Source organism: Temnothorax nylanderi, unplaced genomic scaffold (assembly GCF_030848795.1).
Source record: "Temnothorax nylanderi isolate EJ_2023f unplaced genomic scaffold, tnyl_v1.0 TNYL_tig0135_pilon, whole genome shotgun sequence".
In the NCBI taxonomy this organism is placed as follows: Eukaryota; Metazoa; Arthropoda; class Insecta; order Hymenoptera; family Formicidae; genus Temnothorax; species Temnothorax nylanderi.
This window is the reverse complement of record NW_027249197.1, coordinates 70310-94797: the sequence shown is the minus strand read 5'-3', so window position 1 is coordinate 94797 and position 24488 is coordinate 70310. Positions and strand designations below refer to the sequence as shown.

The following is a 24488-nucleotide window of genomic DNA, read 5'->3' as shown; positions in this document are numbered from 1 at the left end:
AATCATAAGTTTATTATGATAAATTTAATTTTACAGAACTAAAACTCAGTTATATAAAGCTAACAAACAAATCTTTCACGAAAAATTTGAATGCTTTCTTTACACATATTGCACTGTTCAACACTTTGAGAGTCTTCTGCAGAATATAACACCTCTTTTGATAAGACACAACGGGATGCACTGTGACATTAGAAGATATCACTTCCAAGGAACTTTTTCATGCAATATATCATGCAAGAATTAATTATGGTAACAGAAACGAATTAACGTTTGTGCTCACATTTCAGTAAGATGGATTGTTTTTCTCAAGTTACTGAGTTATCTTTTCTAGAAGCTATGTTCTCGTACCGCGGCTTCGTTCATACTGACTATCATAACATTACGGCTTGGTCATATAAAACGGAAACTTAATTACACAGTATTTCTTTCCTGTTACGTAGAAGGAGAATCCCAGTATTGTGAGTTACACGAAATTCGAATGCTCGCAAATTACAACCTACAGATTCCATGAAATTAAATCGGCTCATATAGGTTCGTTAGATTCACATGAACAGTTTTGGAAATATGCACTGGTCCATGTCTGACTGCAAACTGGATAAGAATTCGAGTGGGAAACAGGTAGCAAAGTAGGCGACTAAGTAGGAGAAACCAGGATATGTGTGGGATTTGATTACACAAATAATTAGCAAAGACGTAACAAAAAAGTTATCTCCTGCTTCGAATGGATTTATAATTACACTTATTATAACGGACTTGTAATTATACTTATTATAATTATAACGACGCAATGTTTATACATATCTGACAGAAGATAAATAATCATGATTCATGAATTTACAACAATATTTAATTGCCTGAAGCTACATTATTATGCAATATTCTCAGTTTGTTTGAATTATTAATTTGTAATATTCCTGATTTTTTTTGGAATTTACGAATACAGTGTGCAATTATAAATTAAGCAAATGCGTGCAATATCAGATAAGATAATTGTTCGATCAAGAGATAAGAACGAATTAATTTATAACGTGCGTTACGTGACTATTAAGCTCGATACGTAGAACTTGTATTTCTCTGTTTGTCACTCACACAAACTAATTTTAAGAAACAGTTTACGCACTTGCGTAAGAGAACAAAAGACAAGAGGAAAGCTTGATTAATTTCAGCTGATCTTCCAATTAGCTGAATAACTTTGATCAAACGTATATTCTCTTTATCCTAAACAAAACAATATAAATAAGTAGAAAAATTAAATTAATGAAATTAATTAATTAATTTTTTATCAACAATTGTAGACATTGAGAACAATTTGTAATTTAAATTTTATAATCTGTAAACAATTCGTAAAAACACAACACGAAATACATTCTCGAATTACGAAGCGAGAAGAGCAAGAAATAGATGTTCGTTGACTTGCGTCACTGTTGCGTTCCTTTTTTTTAAGGCAATGCATTGCTTTCTGAGCCTCTTTTATTCTTAACTCAAGAACGAAATGATTCATGGTATCGCATGCCACTCGAGTATTCTGCGGTCGATCGTCGTTTGAACAGTGTAGACTTATTCGATTTTATTTTATTCTTTTTTGCCATCTACTTTTAGCTTCTTATATTATGTTAATTTCAAAGGATAAACAGTCCAGCTGGATTGTTTCTGTAATTGATAATCGATTTTGATATAAATCGATCTCATGTAGATCAGAAATTATTTTATATTTGGTACAAATTTATGGTTTATTTATAACATATATAAAATCGACGAAATAAATCTGTTACACACACACACACACACACATCCTAAGTATGATATTCTTCGAATTTATTTAAAAATTAAACGCTATACTTTTGTTCCATTTATTATACATAAATGTATTTTGCCTCAATCACTTTTATTACTTTGTTTAAGCTTGTTGATCGACTTAAAATAGTGTTTTGCATTTCAAGTTCACACATAATAAGTATAAAGTCTATTGTGATGTAAGTCTTCAATAAGCTAAATGACCTCGAAATAATATATTCCTAGGCTGGAATGTTTGTGTTTCCAATTTCAAATTCACCAATACAATACATATACTATACATATATGACGCACATGTTATTTTACCAATAAATATAATAATCATATAGATTAAACATTTTTTAATTAAATTGTCGAATTTGATTTTGTTACAAGTGTTTAAGGAGTGTTTTGTGTTTTTATTATTTTGTAAACGTATGAAATTTTAAATCTTATACGGTTTAAAAGGTAAGTAAGTTTGCAAATCCACAGTGCGATGTTACGTAATATGTAGTACAGTTAGTGTATGTAAAATATTATCATTGGAAAGAAATTTTCATTGCTTCAACGTCGCAAATATCGAAGCACTTGTCAATCACTTCCGCAAACTTTAGCAACTATTTGATGTACACATTGACGATGTCACAACTTTGTAGATCTCACTAAGATAATATCAGAGAATCAATTTGGGTTTTTGCGATTCTCGCAAAGCCATTCACCTAAAGCGATGATCTAAGGCGCCTTTCCACTTTTTCCTCATCATCTTGTTCTTGTTCATTGGGAAAACCAAGGAATTCCCTCGACCACTTCGATATGACATGCATGGTATTTTCGCGGTAACATGTCATTAAATTGTGGGAAACCATAGGAAATACAATAAAAATAGAATAGATGCTATATTTTGCTTTACAATAAAAGTAGGTCATTACATATGGAACAGAATTTGCTCTACGATTTTCTTCTCTCTTCTGTTATAATTAATTATTTTCTTAAAAAATTTTATTTTTGTTGTAATGGCAAATTTATTTTATAATAATTAAATATGTTTTATATAATAGACACATGTATTAAATATATATATACTTTGCATATATATTTTCTTACTAGAATTACAATTACATTTGCAATAGATTAGATAGAAATTAAGAAACATGTTAATTATATATATAAATGTATTTATATATTATATATATAGTATAGTTATATACACACATTACAATTAGCAAACTTAGAGATTTAGAGTTTGTTTAAGCGTTTAAAATTATATCTCAGTCTTCATAAACGTGAAGCGAGGAAACAAAGTTGCGATGCGTTAATAAGCTATTTGCATTGATATAATCGGATCACACCTGACCAAATTCCTTCACAGATGGTCGATTTTATGTTCCTCGCGCAACGTTAGTACTTAATTATCTCTTACAAAGACGTCAAGCGGTAGTTATGAATCATATAACATCGTGCCGACCTTGGACACCAGATCTCGTGGAACAGCACATATATATAGACACACCTATATGTTTTGCATACAGGTATAGATTGTCAGACCTGTTAGTTGCCACGTAGTCCCTCCTCCGAACTCTCCGTGTTAGTCTCATTCTATTAATAGAATGTATCGTACGTACATGTCTGGTTACAGACAATTTAATTTAAGGTTTTACCGATGGGCTAAGAGCACGCATCTCGTTTATCGTGAAGCATTATCATCAATCATGAAGATTATGAATTTGCATGCAGAGCTCACCGTTATCGACGCTCCAGTTTTATGCCAAAAATAAGTCATACTTCATGAACTCATCTTGCTATATTCTTGATGTTATTATCAATATATACTATATGTATTCAAATATTTTAATAATTTTCGCGCAATCGGTACAATTTTAGCTTTTATAGTATTATAAATTTAATCTACATTAGCAGGATTGTTGCAGCGCGTTAAAAAGAAATCGTATCAATAATTTTTTAAACATATTCTTTCTTTGTTCGAAGAGTTTAATATTTTTCTCAATATATTCTTGATATATTGTGAAAGATATTTTAGAAGATTGATATACTTTACTCACTTGTTTTATTACTTTGTTCCTATTATCCTTTCAGTAATTTAAATACAGTTTTTCTCGTTTAATAAATAACATAAAATTTTTTGTACGAAACATACATTGTCTTTTGTTAAAACATATGAGATACAGAGTAATTAAAAGTCAGTGTAAATGATGAAACTCAATTGAAATCTCTTTACCTTATCTCATGCTCCGATTTCTCTCGTTGCTCATTCTCCTTTGCTAATTTCTCTTCTACGATCTTATGATAGAAACCTTTCCACATAGTTTCTTCGTCCATCTTTGTTCGATTTCCTCGATCTCACGCAATGGATCAGTACGCACCTATATGCGATTTAGCATATCCTCCAACAGCTTCACCGTTATTTTAAGCATACGATTGTTAACTGTATCTTATAGTTGCGGAACTTGCAGAAAATGGTATACGTATATTAACCGCGCACTCACAGAAACATTCCTTGCAAGATATTGACCTCGTGTGCGAAAGAAAATTAAGTGTATTTCGCAACGGAAATATGCCGGCTGGAGTTAAGGCCGGTATAGGTGCGACTAGTAAGCGTTCCATTTATTCTTGAATGAAACATTCAACCATTCACTTGTACTTTTTGATCGCTCGGTAGATGGCACCTATTATCAAGTCACAGCATTCTCACTTCTTTTATCCGTTACGCATATTTTACAAAGTGTTTTGTGTATTTATATAATTTTAATTTTACGGTATTATTTTGTCTAAAAATACTTTTTATTTATTCAAAATGACAAATTAAAAAAAAATAATAATACCGTCTAGAGAATCTATTTCTCATATGTATATGTTGAGATGAGTTATGTTTAAAATTAATGTATAATAATTTATTTAATATGGAGCACATATATAAATTTTAATAGCGTCTTTTCATTTAATTAATTTTTAATTTTTTTGTGCGTTCTAAGGAAACAACAAAGAATTATTTAAGCTAAGATTAACATTTAAAAAATCAAGCAGGAAATTAGTATGTAAAAAATTAAAATTTATTGCATACTTATTCTTCTTGGCTAATATTTAAATAAAAATTGAGTAATTAGTGCACGGAAGAAATGTTCGCTCGGTTCATTTCATCTGTGACTTATCTTTCGTGGTTGTGATGTCAGGCTAATTAAATAATCGTCCAAGACGGGTAGTTGTGTATAGTAAGTGACTCAACATTCGTGGAGTTTATTTTATCATCTCGATGACATCATCTATTATGCAGGTGATCTCTTTGTAGACATGTATAAAATTAATATCGCAGAATCACCGACGCAGAAACGTATTTCTTACCGCTATACTATTTCTTACTCTGTCCTGTATCACGTACATTGTGTTACATCTTCTAAACCAAAATTTACTGCGGCAAGATAGTTAATTTGATTTAAAAAATATAATAAATTTACATGAAAAATATTTTTCAACAATTGTTGATAAACACTGATATAATGGCATATTCAATCATCCAGTACACTTTATAAAAAAACAAAAAAAATTAAAAATTATATAATGTCACTTTCGTCATTAATAACGCAATGATTATTTGAACTTTAATTCCGCTTAAATTGTTTACTTTATTTTATCGTAGACACCAGAAGACAATACCGCAAACGCACTCCATTACTAATTCTAGGCCAGTACCTGTACGAGAATTGATTCCTGGTAAAAGCCGCTATCCAGACTGACGTCGCGATCGTTGCAGTCCTTGAACGCAGGCGCCACGTCGCCATTTCGCTTGATACTATATACATACATACATCACTGCGAATGTGTTGAAGCAAACATCAATAATGTTTCTGCGGTATTATGATACGGAAATAGGAATGCGCTAGCTTTAATCTTTACATCAGACAATAATTTACTTTTTTACAAAAGTTATAAAAAATATTTATTATTGAGCTGCAATCTCGAAAATAAATCTTGTATCTTATCATTATCGTATCATGTTACATATATATCAAGCAACGTTAACGTCTGTTCGAACGAAAGCATAAATTTTCCACTTTTATTATAATATACGTCAATATAGCATGCAACGAGATAAGTTTAACTGAACGTACAGAAGAAATATTTTCCATTGTTCTTGAGACAAATTGCATGACGTACGTTTAAAAGAATCTACATAAAAGACTAAACTAGCTATCTGCAAACATAGTTAGCTCAAACATGCATTGCAAATTGATTATATTGTTCCTATTCGTCGGTAGTGTATTATTTTTAATTTCATATCAATACTAAATAAATCTATAATTAATAATTAATTTTTTTCTCTTCATAACTTGTTGTAGAGATTACTGTATTTTGTACGCCGACGGAAAATGTTTATCGTAATAAAACGTTTTCTACATGGACAGCATCCCGAAGAAATCAATTGGATGTTCCATCATTTGTTTTGGTAAATCCAAAACAGATTCAACATGCGGAAATAATAATAAAACATTTCTTGGCGAGATTAACTGAACCGATCGCTCAACCAATAACTCTGAGATTGTCGTCTCCCGATGGAGGTAGTTTGGGAAGCACGATTAATATGATAAGCAAGATTATACGTGCAAAAATTATGGAGTTTGCGCGAACCAGCGGATTAATTGCATCGGTTCGTCAGTATGAGCAAACATTGTGGAACTCTACAATCTCTAAAAGTTGGTTTACCGAAGGTCTGGTTCAAGGATCGCTGCTATTATGCGATTTGAGCAGAATAGGAGAAGAGATTCGATTTGCGATTAATCATTACTTTAAAACGTATAATATGACCTTATACGAGGATAAGGTAAGTTTGAGAGTGTCGAAAGATAATAGATTATTTTACGTATTTAAAGTAATATAGCTAAAACATAAATGTGTGTAGTATCATTTATAGCTTTAAAATAAATTATTCAATTGTAGTATTATCGCCCGAGAAAAAATTCTTTATAAATTAAGATAATTGTATATAAAAAATATAACTTATTAATTATTTCAGGACTTATCACCGCGCAAGCTAACACAGAGTTTTAAGTTTTTCAGTACTATAAATGATGCCGCTAGTTACAGCAAAAAATTATTTAAATGTTTGTTACCGGTAACAGACAAGAGGAAGCTAACATCATCCTTTAATTTGGATCAAGCTCTTGCAAATTTAGCGAAAGATTCACCCGATAACACCGTGAAATCATTTAAGTCCAGACTTGATCGAGAATTCGTTCGTTCTGTACCAAGTAATGGCACAACCAGTGAACAATTGTACATGCTGCTATGTCATTCACTTGTTGAAAGGGCCAGTCATTACAGCGATTGTATCAAAGAGTTACGACGTTTCACAACTTGCATGTCATCATCGAGAGATCAAGACTCAAACAAAACAATCGTTCATCATAGATTTCTTGTCAAACCATGGTTAACCGTTATTGAACGTCTAAGTGGATGTAAGATTAATATCGATAAAAATGGCGATGCGAACATTCACTGCAAATTCGCCGCAAATCGAAGACTGCCGAAGACTACAACGCAGCAAGTGAAATATATTTACGAGAAAATTTTAGACCAACGAATACCTAGACGGTCACCTCTTTACCGTGTTGCGAATGAACTCGGGAATGTTCTTTCCAGAAGCATATGGGGAAGCCAACTCACGTATGACATATGTCAATATTTTATGATTTATCAGGAAGGCTACAGCAGATTGAATACGCTTTCGAAAAGTGCCACTAAGGACAAGAGAGCGGCTATGAGGTTAATGATATTTTAATAACTTACGTAATACTTAATAATTTTTATTAGTACACGGTATAATTGGTCATAGTTTTACATTAAAAATTTATAATTAAATTCTTTATTGATTTTACATAAATAATCCTTTTAGGTATAAAAAGATGGTTGTATCATTGGATATGTATAAAAATGGAATATTAAAAAAAACGATGCTTGCTGTTGGAAATTTTCATCGTTCCGTGTTAGAGATTCAAAAGTTTCTTATTCACGGTATTAGAAGCTCTTTTAAAGAGTCCTGGCACAGTCATTCTAAAATTCTCGTTTGCTTATCTGAATGGATAACAAAACTTCTGGAATTATTTGGATGTGCAAATTTAAGTGATACAGATGTTGATACATCGATTTCTACTGATATTCCGCCGACTAATATGACAGATATGACAGATTCAGACAGCGCAAGTAATGAACTTGATGAAAATAATGAAATGAGATATCTTGCTATATATTCTAAGAAAGATCGTAAGTATTTATATTAATTATTACACACAAAGAAGGAAATATTTCACTGTATTAATTGTTAATTTCTTAGATCTAATTTTTTAGAATTGCTAAAACCATATTTTATTTTGCTACTGAAGCAGTTCTAACAAATAATATATATCTTTATTTTTAAAATCAATTTTTATTAATTGATTTCAAATTTATCAAAGAATTTGGAATTAATAGTTCATGCTCAATATAGTAGAGCTAAATTTTATAAATTAATAAATTAATTATATATATTTCAGAAATAAGAAAAGAGGCCGATATTATTTTTGAAAGACTAATGCGTTCAATGAATCATGTAAGTAGAATGCGAAGCCGAAATGACAGGAGCACTTTAGCCTGTCTCGCAAATAACTTGCTATTGGTCACTATGTTCATGGAGACAATTAGTTTGGTTTCTACATTATTCTGTTTGGGAGAGCATAAAGATGAATCTAACATCGAAGAATTGGCAGAAGAATGGGATTCACCTGGACATGAACGTAGATCATTGTTTCTAAAAGATTTTACAGAAACCGATTAAAAACTATTTCGGATAGTATCGATAGCTTTTGCGGAAATCATCAATATTGATGGTGAAGACGATGTGAATTCTATTCAAAGCACGTTTATAAATATAACAAACAATTTTTATGGTTTATTTAATAAAACTAAGAAATAATGAGTAATTTATGATATCAACGTTGTTAAAATAAGTAAATACATATGTGCATATTGTTAAAGCAGAAAAATTAATTATACAATATTGTATGCAGTAAACGTATGTCTGTATAAATAAGTGATATGTAAATGCTTAATACATAATGTGTAAAGAAACTTAATGAAATTTTAAATAAAAGTAGTTAGACTATCAAAATGTTTTTTAAATCTTCTATTTACGCATTTTATTTTATGCAAATTATACAATACATTTTTAATTTTTGGTATTCATTAAATGTAAATGTATATGTACATTAAATGTACAGATTGCCGTTAAATAATTTATATAGAAATCCTTAACTGAATTCATGTCACACTTACATTGCAATTTCATGTTCCTCGAGATAGCAACTCTATGAATCTTTACAATAATTCCGGTGCTAATAAGTATTTGATTGACTAATAAGTGTTCGACTCATCGCGATAAGAAATAATAAATTTCAAATTATCACTTTGCTTATGGTGCTTACATAAATCACGTTCAATCTTGGCACTGTTGCGATACGGTAATTGCAATAGTATCAACGCTTGTAGCTGTTAAACGTTTATGAAATATGTCGTGTCTGACATTTACAACTACGGCGAAATAGATCGTCGCACTTTACATATGCTCGATCACGTTGTACGATGACACAGTCAGCAAAAATGCGCGCAGCAGTCATTATTCTCTATTTTGTTGGTATGAATAGTTATTTACGTTATACATTATTGTTAATAAAGCAGAGAAATATTTATTAATATCTTTAGTTATTATCGTATAAAACGAATATAGGTATTATATACATATAATAACATTAAAGTAATAATTAAATGGCCGCTATTTCCATTATTATTAATACGAGACATGCCTACATAACATTTACCGTTCTCCATGTATATCCTAGGCTTCCTGTTTGAAGAAACAGGCGGAAATGCTACACATACAGCGCAACCAAAAATTATTGGAGGACAATCAATTGACATAAAATATAGACCTTTCATGGTTAATAATATTTTTCAACTATACACGTCGACGTATTTATCTATTTGCTAACATTTTCTAAAAATAACAATACTTGCAGCTCTCTTTACATAATTCACATGGATTTTTATGCGGTGCCAGTATATTATCGAGGACGTGGGCCATCACTGCTCTTCATTGTTTGTAATGAGATTTTAACATTGTGATTTATTGTTATTAATTCTCTTAGCACATATAATTAGACTGTTAATTTTTAATTAAACTTACAAATTGAGCACGGAAAGTTTATTCTTCATAATTTTAACACTGTATTCTGATGCTTTATTATTTCCTAGAGTACCGTCGACACAATATTATGTACGGGCTGGATCCAATAAAACGGACAGAGGCGGGTCTGTGCATAGGGTGACGAACATTCATGTATACAACGACACATATCGCTCTTGGTTCTCGAGGTTGTTGGAACACGATATCGCACTTTTTCAAGTGAAACCACCATTTTATTTTTCGAGAACCGTCCGATCAGTTCGTTTACCAAGATCAACCCACGAAATATCATATGATCAACTATTAGTTTGTGGTTGGGGATACATAAATAATAAAAAAGTGAGTAAGCTAAATTTGTAATACGTAAGAATTTGTGGTATACAATCGGTATACTTATTTTAAATATTTTATATTGCTTACTTATATATTTTCTTATATACTAGCAACAAAATTCAAAATTCAAAACTGTCGCATCTCAAAAATGTGTGTAGAATGTTTGTTAAATAAGAACGCTATTGCTTATTGATTACTTGTATTTCTTAGATTCTTTTCTATCTATTTATCAATTTTGTTAAAAAATAAAAAGCAAACGATTTAATTAAAATAATTTATAGAAAGAGAATGCCAAAACTCTTATGGGCGTTTACGTTCAGCATGTTCCGTACGAAATTTGTGTTAATGCCACTTCCTCATACGCAATACTCGTCAAAGATGACTATCATTTGTGTTACGGAACTCAAGGAAAAGATGCGTGCTTCGGAGACTCTGGAGGAGCATTGGCCAGTAAAAGAACAATTTACGGCGTTGTATCTTTTGGTCATGGCTGTGGAAAAGTGGCTGGCGTTTACGTCAAAGTTTCGTATTATCGAGAATGGATCAAAGCTGTTGCAAATTTGTGATCAAACATGCAAATATATAATTTTAATGACTTTATTTTTTCTTTCACAGTTTCCACGTTTTAATCAATTTTTATATATTTTTGCTAATTAATTTTTAAAAATAATTAATAATATAAGAATTAAAATTTAATAAAAATATTCCTACGTATAAATATAATTTACAAATTTAGATAATTATTTCAAAAAGAACAATGTAATAAATCGATTTTATTATTTCTTATACAGTGATTCGTAGTTTGTCGAAAATGTTTAATAAAATACGTTACTTTTTCTTCTTTTACATTCACGTTGACGTATATAAAACTGAGAAGATTATTCGACACATCACGCCACTAAAAGCCTCGTGTTCTTATCCGGCAGGTTGAAAGTATTGTTTTCGAGAGAATAGGCACAAAAGGCATATCGAATCACGGAGTCGTGAACCCTCCTGCGTTCAGGTTCGGTGCGTGCAGGAAATCCACCACATACACGTGCTGCGCAAGAGTGTCGCGCACGCCTGCACGCGGCACACGTAGCATTCGCTCGTGCAATGCCGAGTAAAAGGTGTACGTGACTACGTAATGTACGTAATGAATATTTAGTTTTACGTGATAATGATATTTCTTAATGATATTGGCTACTTTTACATATACTGATTATTAAAAATTACGGAACAGTGTTATATTAAGGATGAAATATTTCGCTTGAAAAGATTGCCTGAGTAATACATGCACAGATCTTTGTAATGATTTGATATGGTGAATTGGTACATCAGTTTTAAAAAGAAAATAAAAAAATTTAAGTAATATGACATGTATGGGAATGTTTGTAACACTCTTATACTTGGCGCAAAAATTAGTAATCGGATTCTATTGTAAGATTATTTTATCACTTAAAATCATTTGCGTAACAATTAATCGCAGCATTAATATAAATCAGAGAAAAAAAACTAGATTTTTTCTCTTTTTACATATTAAGACATTACATTAAAGAAAATTGAAGTATTAAAGGAAACGTGAAAATAATATTCTTGTGTTTTTAATAGTACATACACAATGAATTAAATTATTTAAAATTTGCATTTATTTGCCTGTAATATGTATACCGTAAATGATAAAAATCACGAGGGAAAACAACACAGCCACATATTCTCTCGCTATTTGCTGTTTACTCGACCATGCACGCGTGCTAGCTACTTTCAAACTACTATTTACTGGAATGACTCATCCACGCGTATTTCCCTGCGCAAAGCGAACCTATGCCAGGTTTTCCGCTCGCGCTTCTGAGGGTCTTTAAACTCCCCTGCCACGTGCAAACTATCGAGTGTCTCCGTAAAAGACCGTGAGAAATACATTATCTTAACGGAACATCCGTCACATTTGGATGTGAACAGACAGACTATTTTTGCGTACGGATATTACGCTATCAATTCCGTTCGAGATATGGCTACGATAACAAGACCTCGGAAAATTATAATGTACCGTTAATTGCATGATAACAGCAACGAATCAGCATTATAAATAAATTTCTATAAATATGTATTATATATGATGATATACTACAATAATAATTGTATATGTGTTGTGTGTTGTGTGTATTTAAAAATAAATCTATTAAACGTTTGTAGCACGTATTATGCTATCTTGAATCATAATAGTGTTCTGTATATGACGACATTATGCCAGGAAACCATAATATAATATGAATATCAGTGCTTTGCATTACCTATCTTTGAAATACACGTAATATATCCTGTTGAATAAAATTTCATCATGCAACAATGTGACCGCTGTTTTCTCAATCTAATCTTTTTAAGCAATGAGAGATAATTAACTTAATTATTATATATATATTTTTTGTCTGATATTATCATCTCATATTATCAATTGCCTGAAATCATATCATCGATAGCTTCATTATTTAAAAGAAAAAGAAAAGATTACGTAAAATACTTTTACACTTACTTTACAGGAAAAATTTTATTGCGGCGATTCCTCAAAATCTCGCGACGGATTTTTAGAAACCAAGCACTACTGCATTTGGGACTACAGTATTCTTTTGCAGCACTATCCTTTTGTACACTTTCAGTAATATCATGACAGTTCACGCATTCCCAGTTTGTATCGTTCAATACAACAGGCATTTCTTCACTTGCTATCAGAACGTACGAGTTTTGTGAACTCCTGGTTGAAGAATTCGATGTCCCTTCAACGTGCTGCTTCTGTCGCAGACAAACATTGTCCACGACATCCGATTCAAGTTGCTTATCGATCAAAATTGATAAATTTCTGTTCGTTAAATATTCTTCTTCACAGATATCGGACGAGTCTTTTATCGCTTCAATATTTATTTTGTTATCTTTCGTGCAACTTTTCGAAAGACGCCTTATGCGATAAAATTTTAACTTTAAATTGCTCAACATGGCTAAACCATTTACAGTCTACTTGTGAGTTAATTTGAATAAATTCTTGCGAATCTTCAATTTGTGAATTTTTTTTGAAGCACGAACTTTTATAAGTTACACGTATATACACATTCACGCACTGTTTTGACGTGCAATAGATTTTATCTTAGTTATCACATTATTTTATGATTATTTGCAACTGCGCGACATGATTGCGATTTATTAACTAGAAAGTCCTGCACTAGCGTCGTTCATTTAGTACGCGACCCCTACGAAGGAAAAAGTGGCACTGACAACAGTCTCCATGCTACCAAGTACCCACTCTCACTAACTGGGGATCCCAACTGATTGTGCACGCGTATGCGAAGAGAAGGGGTGTGTGCGTTTACTCACGCTTTCTTTCTTCATTAATTCATGTAAGACAACAACAAATATTTCTTGCAAAAATTTTTGTTATTGTTACATTTTTTTTGCATAATATTTTCACGCAATTCACCAATCACCTTGCAAAATTATTTTTTACATTAAATATATTTTTAAATAAAAATAATTAATTAAAAAATATTGTGGTAATAACATATTTATTATATATTATTAAAATATATAAATAATTCTAAATTTTACGATTCTCTCTTTTTCAATGTAAAAAATATTGAGAAATCTGTAGAAGATGTTATTTCAGAACATATACAAACATATATATCTTATAATTTTTCTTTTTATATAATTTTATGTATTATTAATTAATTAAATAAAAAATATTTATCCGCTTTACTCAAAGAAAAAATTAAATTATTTAAGTATAATTACAATGTTGCAATTACATTGTACTTAAAAATTAATATTAATGTGGTATTATTTTATTAAAAAATATCTGCATATTTCTTTAAGTATTGCTTCTAAATTAAGTTACATATATCTGCAAGATTTACACATTAAAAATAAATCCTAAAAAAATAAATAAATGTGAATCCCCGCAAAAGATAAGAGTTTGAAAGATAAAAGGCTGATATCGTACAGCTTCCGGTTTAATGTTATTTATATCGCATACGTTATTCATATGACTGAGTTATTGGACTAAGATTGGTTATTCATTATATGACAAAAGCAGCATAACAATAAATAGATATGACGAAACATGATATAATTTGAATACTTTCTCGTTTACTTTAATATTTTATTTTAATATTTATTTTTTAATTTTATATTTAATTCTCAGCTTTTTATATAAACACGCGCACACACGCACACATTACTTTTTAAATGTAAAAAAAATATTATATAAAAAAATTATACTTTTACACATGTTGCATGCCAATAAAATATAACACTTATAACGTTATTATGATTTCTCCGTAATGTCAAATTCCATAACTGCATCGAATGTATAAATGTAAATTTACACAATAGATTCACTTGGATTCAATGCTTTACAATGTAATTGTATTGTTGAGTTTAGTTGTTATACTTTTACTCCGTTGCATGACTTGTAAATAACAAGTTTAATTATATAATATTTTTATACAGTTATAATTGTACAGTAATTACTGTATTATTTGAATGTCAAATGGCAACATTCCGTAATTATTAGATCAAAACATCTAACCTATATAGATACCTACTACACGTATAATTCTTTAAATAAAACATTTTGTTTTATTTGATATTCTAAACATAAAATTAATGTATACACTTGGAAATATTTATTATATATTACTATAAGATATTTCTCATATGCGGTTTGTGTCTCTTAAATTATTTAATTTTATAGATATTATTATCGCAATAATAACAGAATAAAATTGTTTATTAATTTTGGGTAATTAAATAGAATATTCTTAGTATTGCAAATTGCTATTTGTTAAAAATAAATATTTTTTACCAAAGTATCAAAGTTGTCAAAGCGAATTGTTGCGCATGATATACAGACAAATATTGTTGCAAATTTATATTATTTAATAAAGAGAACAATAATAATAATGTTCTTTGAGCAAAAACATTAAAGTAGTTATTATAATAGACATTTAGAAAGATTTCAAGGGAAGTGAATATTAATTATGTTCGTGGAACTACAAGATAAGTACAGTTTCGCATATCGTTGTTACGGAGAAATTTAATTAACCTTACTTGACTCCACAAAAGTCGACCTACACATGTGACACACAGTAATATAGGTATCTAAATATTCAGTACTAGTTTGTGCATTATATTTTTTCTAGCGGACAGCAAATGAAAGGAATTTAATTCGGTCATTAACAAGATTTAATTTACTCTATTTCAATAATCATGAATCCATTTATATATATTTTCTCAATTATTTGAGATTGGTGTAATAAAGAAACTTCAAGATGGCACTTACTCGATGGTAGACAGAGCCAGCAATGCTCGCATCGATTTCTCCGGCGCATTTTGACGTCTTCTAACATAATTTTGTTCCTCGCTATTTTCGGTACGTCTCCACAAAGTCCAAAAAGGCATTGGACGGATGAAATCAATCTGACGACGAAGGAGTTAAGAGTTTTCGACTGCAACCTTTCACAGCATTCCGCACTGTCAATAGGGAAACACGAATGAGATGTGCGAAAATGTCAGAAAATCGATCTTACGCGTCACGCAAACGTATGGCTACTGACATAAAGCCTTGCGTTTGCAGAAAAATAACATCCGCATCTGTGCCGGATTAGAACTGTAATTACTCGCGCAGTGTGCGTCAGAATATAGAAGTTAATTGTTGATCTCGTAACAAAAAACCGTAATAGTTATTCGTTATGAACAATTAAATAGTATGAATACGTTTCGATAAAATCTAGTATTGCAAATGAAAATATATTATATAACACGGCGACGACGATAATAATAATGACGTATCTTAATTGAAAATATTTACATTTTGGACTTTGCATCGTAATATCTCCGCTCGTAGGGCACGTAGAGGAAAAATAAAAACACTTTTATTATATGTATAAGTCAACCCCAAGCTATCGATTGAGCCTACTCAGAACTCGATCCGTTCAGTCATTATCGAGATTTCAAAATCTCGGGTACTTACAACTCGTCGCGTCGCGTAAAAGAGTCACGGTGCGGTCTCGCTTTGCGTGTACTTGGCGCGAGACACTACCGTGTCTCTTGATATTTTATATACTTTTAAGAGTTTGTAATATCTTATTGTGTACGCAAAATGACTAATAAATAAAAAACTATATTATTTTAACATAATAAATAATTTTACTTGATTGTATATATACGCACATTTAGTATACGGCAATACGATAATTAATTAAGTAACGTATTTAATTTCGCAAGAGAAAGTTTTCGTTTATAACCTGCTGCATTACTACACTACCGCCTTTTTTACCTCCTGATATCAAGTTGTATACTTTCTACATCTTCTTTTTTCCTGTTTTAGCTAGTAAAATTTTTATTACAATCCTTTTAGTTGATGAAAGTTTGAAACTTTGCTTGATTTTCATCTAAATTACGCTACAGCTATTCATTACTAAATTCAGCGACTTATGAAAACAGCTGCAACAAAATATAATTAGTAATATCAATAATAATTGTGATGGAAATTGAAATTAAATATTAGACCGCATGTGTTGATTATACTTAACTCGTTATTAATATGTTCTTTTGTATGATACCTATAAACCACATAGTTATCTTTGCATGGAGTTGTAAATATTAAATTATCGAAAATGTCATAGTTCTTTAATTTCTAAGTAAAGGTAATTTTCTATTGTTAAAAAAATTTATGAGAAGATTTATTTAGATAGTACAGAATGCTTAGTTCCAATAAAAAAAACTACGTTTTAATTAAATTATTTCAATTTAAACCACATTTTTAACTTATATATAAACTTTTCGTATTTTATGTTTGTAGAAAGAGTAATGATAAATGAGAATTATAATAAAACCACACATTTTTAACGATATATAAACTTTTCGTATTTTATGTTCGTAAAAAAAGTAATGATAAATGAAAATTATAATTATTCAAATAATTCTTATATGCCTGATTATTTGCCTATTCCGTTTCTAAATATTTTTAAAACGAACAATTTCTTCATCATTCTTTTACGCAGTTCTTTGTAGAACAGCGCAAAATTTTCATCCGCGTAATGAAACGTTAACTACTACATCATTAAAAACGAGCATACGCTTACCGCCTTTCTTACCCGATGACGCTATCATCTGTCCGAAATTATCTCCTTCCCGCTTAAGGAGCTCGACTCATCCCGCGCTCCGGTTACATCCGGTATATCCTTGCCGCTCGCGTTTTCACCCTCGTTTTCAGTGGATTCCGGGCAGAAAGCTCGGTCGGCCGGATTCACGGGGGTGGATTGAGACATGCCGGGGTGTGGCCGGGCCCAGGGATTAACCCCCGCTGACAGCCAATCATATCCGAGACAGCCCCACCAGGCGGATGACTACGAAACCCGGCTGAAACTGTCGTACTCCCTCGCCGTCCCTCGCAACAACCCCCACCGCTAATTGCCTTGGCTTTAATATCGCATGTGGAATGAAAGCCAGAGGAGGAAGATGAGGAGGAGGAGGAGGAGAAGGAGGAAGAGGAGGAAGAGGAGGAAGAGGAGGCGAAGGTGGCAAGGGTAACCAAGGCGGTGAAGAGGGACCAGGGAGGATGGAAGCGTCGGCTGTAAGGCAACAGAATGCTGTAGAGTCCAGGAAGGGAGGAGAGACTGCTTTGTATGTGTCGATCGCAATACCTACGTTCCTGGGCTGTTCAGAGTGGAAGGATGGAAGGGGGATGCGTATGGCATTATGCGTTCGTGAATTTTATACATGTGTTCACGCGTATACGGCACAGCAATACGGCTAAGCTGTAGATCATTCCCGATACGGATTCAATTTGGAAACAATAGATAGCGCGGGGATACTATTTACTATCGAAATTGATATTTAGTTAGTTAATGATCCTCTCCATGCCGCGATCAGCATCAGGTATCGTGAATTGGATTAGTTTCCGCGGTTGATAGATTTACCGAGCCGATCAATGATTGATGCGAACAATGTGAGGACTTCATGGACACGAGAGTCAATTCCAGCTATCATGATTGGGACAATGACATTTTGAGATGTACAGTTTGATTTTCGAAATCGCTAACGGAATGTAAAGTCCATTGGATTTGCACATTGTTTGTACAGTATCAACTACATTTAATTGGATTCTTTTTAACTATAATCTTTTAATTCTAATATTCCTGAAATAAATCAATTTATCTAAGCACATAATATAAGTAAATTTATGCATAGGTCTTTTTTTATTTCTTAAAAAATAAAATTTGTTTAATAGCTCAAAATATGCGTTATAAAAATATGTCTTTTAAGAAAAAAGCTTTTAAAAAGTTTTTTAATAAAGAATTAAAAAAATAAGGAATTAAAAAAATCCTGGTTGGTTTGATTTGTTTCATCAAGCGTTTAATCTGTCTGCATATCGAGCCGAATTCGCTGAAGTGAATAGAAGTCTTGCCTGATCGTCTTTGTCTTATATATTGGCTCGTAAGGGTGGCTCTTATAAAGCGGAGCAATTATCCGGGTAAAATACTCCACGAAATTTCCGTGATAAATTTCAGGCCGTAATAAGGGTGAGTCGCAAGTCATTTGGGCGGCGATCAAGAGGGTGGGTATCGAGCTTCAATAGAAATTCTTTTGGACCCCCACTACGGTACGGGCCACCATTTAATTTATTCATTTGTCGCCAATTTCATTCGACCCTGCTTCTGTCTCCCCTCGAGAGCCTTACCTAAAAACTGATAATTACTACACTAGCCTAGGGTACGATGTGAAAATAAGACAGCGAGGAAATTAACCTGACGATGCACACGTTCTTTCTTCCCTGTAAATTTAACGTATATATGCGATTCTGTCTTCCAAATCAGATTACTATACGAATTAATAAAATATGACTAAATTTTAACTGAACAGTAGATCTCTTAAATACATATAATGATGTACTTGTTTCTTTATATGCGCAAGTTTAACGTAAAGGCCTCCGCACAATGAAAAATATAAGGAACAAGGAACAAACATTAGCGATTAGGACTAAAGAATCAAGAATAAAGTTGGATGCACGATGAAAAATACAGGCAACAGAAACAAGGAATAACACAGACAATAGATTTTTAACCTATCGGAAGTCGTGTATTAATGCTACACCACCTTTATTCCTGATTTCTTATTTCTAATCGCTAATATCTGTTTCTTGATCCTTATATTTTTTATTGTGCGGGGGCCTCCAGATATAATTATTTACATTTTAAGATAATTAAAATTTCTTAATTACAATTCTTTTAATTTAGCGTAAAATATACACAAATATATACTGATATATATTGATATTAAAACAATCTAAAACAGAGTTTTCAGTTTTTCTACTTGATAAATAAAGATTTGGAACTAAAGGGATTAAATTATCACTGCTAACTCTTTATAGCAAAGTAATTTACAGTAAAGTTTGTGTAATAAGAAATATATGATGCAATTACGAACTGGTTTGTAAAATAGTTAGAGAATAGCTTAAAAGTTGTATGTAAATTTGGAATTTATGGCTCAATCTTAACTTCATAATGGCTTTTCGAGCGCAAAACTTTTATTAGAGGTGTTATTCATGCGTATGCCTACTTCATGAAAGATGGAACATTTGAATTTATTAATATACATAACGTGTGCATTATGCATTTATTAATTGCAAGTAGAACTATACTAATTTTTTTATATATGTAAAAATAATTTTCCTGTACAGAAAACTGTATAGAAACACATTACACAATTATAAAATATAAAAGAATTTACTCTCTTATACTACGCGTACATTAATTATTTCAGCGCGGATTCTAACAGAAAATAAAATTAATATAAAAGTCTTTTAAATTCCGCGATTAAATCAATTCTTCTCTTTGACTTCAAATAAAGCGCCATGTATTATTAAATTGTCATGTTGTCATATTGACAAAAAGATAAGGTTGTGCGTGCATGAAGTCGACATGATGTAAAACCTCGACATAATTAAGCTCTTGCCCTCGAGTGTAACCTCCTTAGAGGTTTTCCAAGGTACTGAAATTCCCGCGTACCCGTCAACGTCTAATGAGGGGATTGTGGATGAAGTTTCAGATTGGCATGAAGCAATTAAGGAAGACTTATTTACCTCAACATCTTTAGAATATATTAATAACGACGGTCGTCGTCTTAATTTAGTTATATAAAAGCTGCAGATAAACATACATTATACTTGGCAATAGTGTCTTCTCTTTATTGACGTTTAAAGATTTTATTTTTTATTTTGTATTAATATTTAAAAATTTAATTTTTTTATTGTGAACGAGGAAGTAAACATTTTCCATAATAATATGATCTTAATACACAATTTTTGTACAAATTTATTTGTAATATGTAAAAATAAATTGCGAAAATAGCGGTTTATTTTCACTAATATATATAGTATCACGTGTAAAAATTCTATCGGTTAGTATATATCTCACGTGCAAAAATTCTGTCGACAAATATGTCAACAATATTCTAAATATCTTCTTTTCATAACCGTTTTCTACAACTAATTTATGTTCATTATAATATTACCATCTTCATGTAATTAGCTCAAGAATTCCCCGAGTCAGCGCGAAATTTCGTAAGATAAATTGCGCGAAATTCCTCCCAATAATCCATAGCGAGTGAACTCTTCGATGTTGAAGACTATCTCAATCCAAGACGAGATAAGAAAGATCATCCGAACAAAATTAAACTACCTCATCATCATTAGGACCTAATTACCGGAAGGTCTTGAACGCGGATGACATCGCTGACGAGCGGTTGAAGCGAGGCGCTAACTACGTTTACGCACGCGCTCATCTTCGTCTTCACGGATACGCTTCCTGGGAACGCTTGGTGGTATCAGCATCTTCAAGTGAGCTAGTCGGTCTAGGCGAAAGCTTATTAATGGGTGCCTGCTACGAGGGACGGGGGAGCAGCTTTCGCAGGACGGCGACGAGGAAGAACGGGTTGCGAGTCGACGGAGGTGGATGCTGGCTGGATAGCTCGAGATAGAGGGTAGAAAAAAGTAACAGACTCCCCGCAAATAACCCCCACGGTGCTCGCGGTAGGCGTGTCCCGGGCACAGGGTGATGGCAGAATCCGGCCAACCAGGATCCGGCGACGACGCGCGCCCCGGCCTTCTCTCGTCGAATGAAAAAATATTGACCGTACGAGGGGGTATCCTGCGGTCCATTTGGGGGTTGCGGAGGTGAAACATAACGGTCGACTGATTGTTAGGGGTGGCGGGCGGGCAAGGAGGGTTACGAGGCGGCGGGTGAATACCCTCCTCGTCACGTACGGGATCATTAGCTGGATATCCTTGGTCCCGTTGGCCAACCCTATCCGATAGCGGTGATCCTCGTGCTTGACATCATTATCCTTGGATGCTGCGGAGCGCCAACGCGGTCCGATCATACTTCGTCGCAAGCGTCTTCGTAGTTCGGTCTCTTCCGATACCGCTACGTTTCCTTCTCATACCTTCGCCTCTTCTTCGCCTTCAGTTTCGTTTCGTTCGTATTTATCCATCCACCGTTTGGTAATCCAAGCAACATACACTTATTCAATAAGTCTGCAAAAATTGTGATAGTGCGCGAATTTGTTGTTTACGATGGGGTAATAATTCATCGATAATAAACATGATTATGATGGTGATCGACTTTCGACATTAAATTGTGGATGGTAAATTAATGTGACTAAAGAATAGCATAATCCGTTTGGTGAGAAATACACGATGAATTAGTTTTTTATAATAACTCTGACAGTGATGAACAGATTTGATGACTACGGTGAAGAAGAAAAACTGATTGGATATATTTAGCTGACCGCCGTTTTCGAGGAAAAAATTTGTGATAAGTGTTTATGTAAATAACATAACATTTTAAAAGAACTCGAATTTATTCGCTGTGATTCTTTATCGCATTTAGTTTTAAGATAGTTAGAAAGTTTTTTTTTTAAGATAAATTAATATCTGTGTTAAATAACGAAAAAGATTAATAAACAGTTAATACTAACTGTTTTCTGACGACTATATGGTTCAACAGTGTTATCCATAGTGTCAAGAAAATATTGAGGAAAAATAACAGTTTCAAGAACACTTTAAAATGGAGACGAGCGATCCGTCGGGTAGACTAACGGCGGAAGACTTATCGGATTGCATAAGTGACAGCAGCCATTCGGAATCTCAATTAAGAGCATTTCAGAGTTATGAGCGTATCAAGGAACTTAATCTATCCATTGATAAAACTAAAGAAGACGCATCGACGGAGCCAAAGGATTTTCATCTTAGTCTCGAAGATAGCGATAGAACCCTTCGATTCAACGAGTTTCCATGCGAAAACCCGGCCAGAAATCTGACTATGACGTTAAATAAGGCCAAGGATTTCGCTTACTCTGCCAATAATTTGACTGAGATTAATTATTCGTTAGACAGATCGAACGAGAATGAAGAGTCAGCTGACGCCGTGACACTTTGCAGATCAAAAAATTCCAGCGCCAAGAACGTGCTGTTTAATTTGCGCGAGACCAAGCAAAGGAGTCCCCATGCGTCGTTATCCTCCTTAGACAGGTACAGCAAGGATCTCAATTTCGTGGTGGAAAAGGAAATGAAGGACTTCGGCCTGCTCAAGAACTATAATCTTGATCGCATGAAAGAGTTTAATTTTTCTCTCGATAGAATGAGGGACACCCACATTAGCAGTTTGGCCCTCGAAAGACTGCGCGGTGGTGCCGGTGTACTGGAAAATTCGAGCATGTTGGATCACAAGGAATTCAGAAACTTGCAAGTACAGCCGAGGAACCCGGATCTCGAAGCCATAGCTTTGGAGCGCATGAGACGCTCGCATCTGCTTGGCACGGAACTATCCGCGCAAAACTTGTCGACGCAAGTACCGCATCCGCACTCGATCACGCACATGCAGCATTCTCAACAACAACAGCAGCAACAAGCGAAGTCTTTCACCATCGATGCGATTCTGGGCCTGAGAAACAATCAGCGAGAAAAGCGAAGTCAACAGCAACAATACAGAAAACACCATCAGGGTATTTATAATATCTTATTTACTATTAGTTACATGTCAATTTATCTGTTGCAAGAAAAGAATGTTTTAAATACAAAAATAATACTTTGAACGAGTTCAAATTTATCTAGCTTGCACAAACAAAATAAACGTTATTAGTAAATTTTATTTTTACATAATAATCAATGAAATTATTTATTTATCAAAATTAGAATCACAACTGAAAGATACAGAATATAATTTAAATTTAAAAGCAAAATAATTTGGAACGGGAGTATTTTAAAGAAACTGAAACTTGTGAAGGAACAATAATATTTTGTTGTTTCTTCACAATTTCCAAAAACAAGAAAAGTATTGAAAATACTATTACAGGCAACATGTTATTAAATAAAGAAAATTAAAAAGAAACAATCGAAATGCTATTATGAATCGTGTACTGTATGATAATCGATAGCCTATAACTAACTTCAGATAAATTTTAGTTTTCACCAGAATGAAAATGTCAAATATCTAAATTTTCTACTTCGAAAAGAAAGAAATGGTATTCCAAATTTTTTAATTCTAAATATAGGTATATATGTTTTTTATTATAAAATCTTTTAGAGTGTCTGTATAGAACATCTTTGGAAATTTCTCAACAGATTAAAATGTTTGTGTAAAATTTAACCTCATCACGAAAAATTTACTACACATATTGCATTTTTATATAGCTTTTAAAGCTTTTAACTAGATTTATTCAACTTTTGCCGCAGCAGGTGCAATTAAATATTCCTTATTGCCATCCTACACGTTTGCTTGCCATTTTCTCAGGTCAGGAAAGCTCGACAAAAAACGGCAGTTCAAGTTCCAGTTCTGGTGGGGGCGGTAAAGTAAAGAGGGTACGAACAATTTTCACGGCGGAGCAATTGGAACGTCTGGAAGGTGAATTTGCGCGTCAGCAATACATGGTGGGCCCCGAAAGATTGTACCTGGCTCACGCACTCCGATTGACCGAGGCTCAAGTTAAGGTGTGGTTCCAGAATCGTCGCATCAAGTGGCGAAAGTTGCATCACGAGCAACAGAGCCAGAGAGTGCATGAGTTCCAGCGCACGTTGAATTCTTCGTTGGAGCACGAAGACAGCAACGAAACCGACAAATGGTGAAAC

General features: G+C 32.8%; 4 protein-coding genes across 14 annotated transcripts in view; 3 read left to right on the top strand and 1 right to left on the bottom strand.

The window, feature by feature from the left end:
• Stac (C2 and C2B_Munc13-like domain-containing protein staccato) overlaps positions 1 to 15819 on the bottom strand; it is a 29884-nt gene extending 14065 nt beyond the window's left edge. For 3 of the 11 annotated variants that reach the window (XM_071714136.1, XM_071714137.1, XM_071714138.1), the window contains exon 1: positions 12843 to 13538. In XM_071714136.1, the coding sequence (XP_071570237.1) occupies positions 12843 to 13300 (458 nt within the window). In that variant the 5' untranslated portion in view covers positions 13301 to 13538. Of the gene's footprint in view, positions 1 to 103; positions 859 to 4009; positions 4476 to 12842; positions 13539 to 15641 lie in introns of those variants that run through there. The other 8 variants (XM_071714145.1, XM_071714139.1, XM_071714140.1 and 5 more) reach the window with 8 other exon arrangements.
• Positions 5743 to 8830, top strand: LOC139777005 (uncharacterized). Its single transcript, XM_071714149.1, has 5 exons — positions 5743 to 6040; positions 6126 to 6607; positions 6800 to 7548; positions 7679 to 8046; positions 8316 to 8830. The coding sequence occupies exons 1-5, from the start codon at positions 6004 to 6006 to the stop codon at positions 8594 to 8596; spliced, it is 1917 nt and encodes a 638-aa protein (XP_071570250.1). The 5' UTR covers positions 5743 to 6003; the 3' UTR covers positions 8597 to 8830.
• LOC139777006 (trypsin 3A1) lies at positions 9054 to 11790 on the top strand. The gene is made up of 5 exons (XM_071714150.1): positions 9054 to 9451; positions 9657 to 9754; positions 9834 to 9916; positions 10069 to 10339; positions 10615 to 11790. The coding sequence occupies exons 1-5, from the start codon at positions 9400 to 9402 to the stop codon at positions 10897 to 10899; spliced, it is 789 nt and encodes a 262-aa protein (XP_071570251.1). The 5' UTR covers positions 9054 to 9399; the 3' UTR covers positions 10900 to 11790.
• Positions 15820 to 21501: 5682 nt separating the features above from the next.
• Positions 21502 to 24486, top strand: LOC139776990 (uncharacterized). Its single transcript, XM_071714119.1, has 2 exons — positions 21502 to 23365; positions 24154 to 24486. The coding sequence occupies exons 1-2, from the start codon at positions 22429 to 22431 to the stop codon at positions 24483 to 24485; spliced, it is 1269 nt and encodes a 422-aa protein (XP_071570220.1). The 5' UTR covers positions 21502 to 22428; the 3' UTR covers position 24486.
• Positions 24487 to 24488: the final 2 nt, after the last annotated feature.

What these genes read in the sequence shown, in the direction of transcription:
- LOC139777005 (XM_071714149.1), top strand. Translation starts at nt 6,004, where the DNA reads ATGCATTGCAAATTGATTATATTGTTCCTATTCGTCG. An exon ending in TATATTGTTCCTATTCGTCG is followed by an intron (nt 6,041 to 6,125) that starts GTAGTGTATTAT and finishes AACTTGTTGTAG; the next exon opens with AGATTACTGTATTTTGTACG. An exon ending in TATATATTCTAAGAAAGATC is followed by an intron (nt 8,047 to 8,315) that starts GTAAGTATTTAT and finishes TATATATTTCAG; the next exon opens with AAATAAGAAAAGAGGCCGAT.
- LOC139776990 (XM_071714119.1), top strand. Translation starts at nt 22,429, where the DNA reads ATGGAGACGAGCGATCCGTCGGGTAGACTAACGGCGGAAGACTTATCG. An exon ending in ATACAGAAAACACCATCAGG is followed by an intron (nt 23,366 to 24,153) that starts GTATTTATAATA and finishes CCATTTTCTCAG; the next exon opens with GTCAGGAAAGCTCGACAAAA.
- LOC139777006 (XM_071714150.1), top strand. Translation starts at nt 9,400, where the DNA reads ATGACACAGTCAGCAAAAATGCGCGCAGCAGTCATTATTCTCTATTTT. An exon ending in ATCACTGCTCTTCATTGTTT is followed by an intron (nt 9,917 to 10,068) that starts GTAATGAGATTT and finishes ATTATTTCCTAG; the next exon opens with AGTACCGTCGACACAATATT. An exon ending in GATACATAAATAATAAAAAA is followed by an intron (nt 10,340 to 10,614) that starts GTGAGTAAGCTA and finishes AATAATTTATAG; the next exon opens with AAAGAGAATGCCAAAACTCT.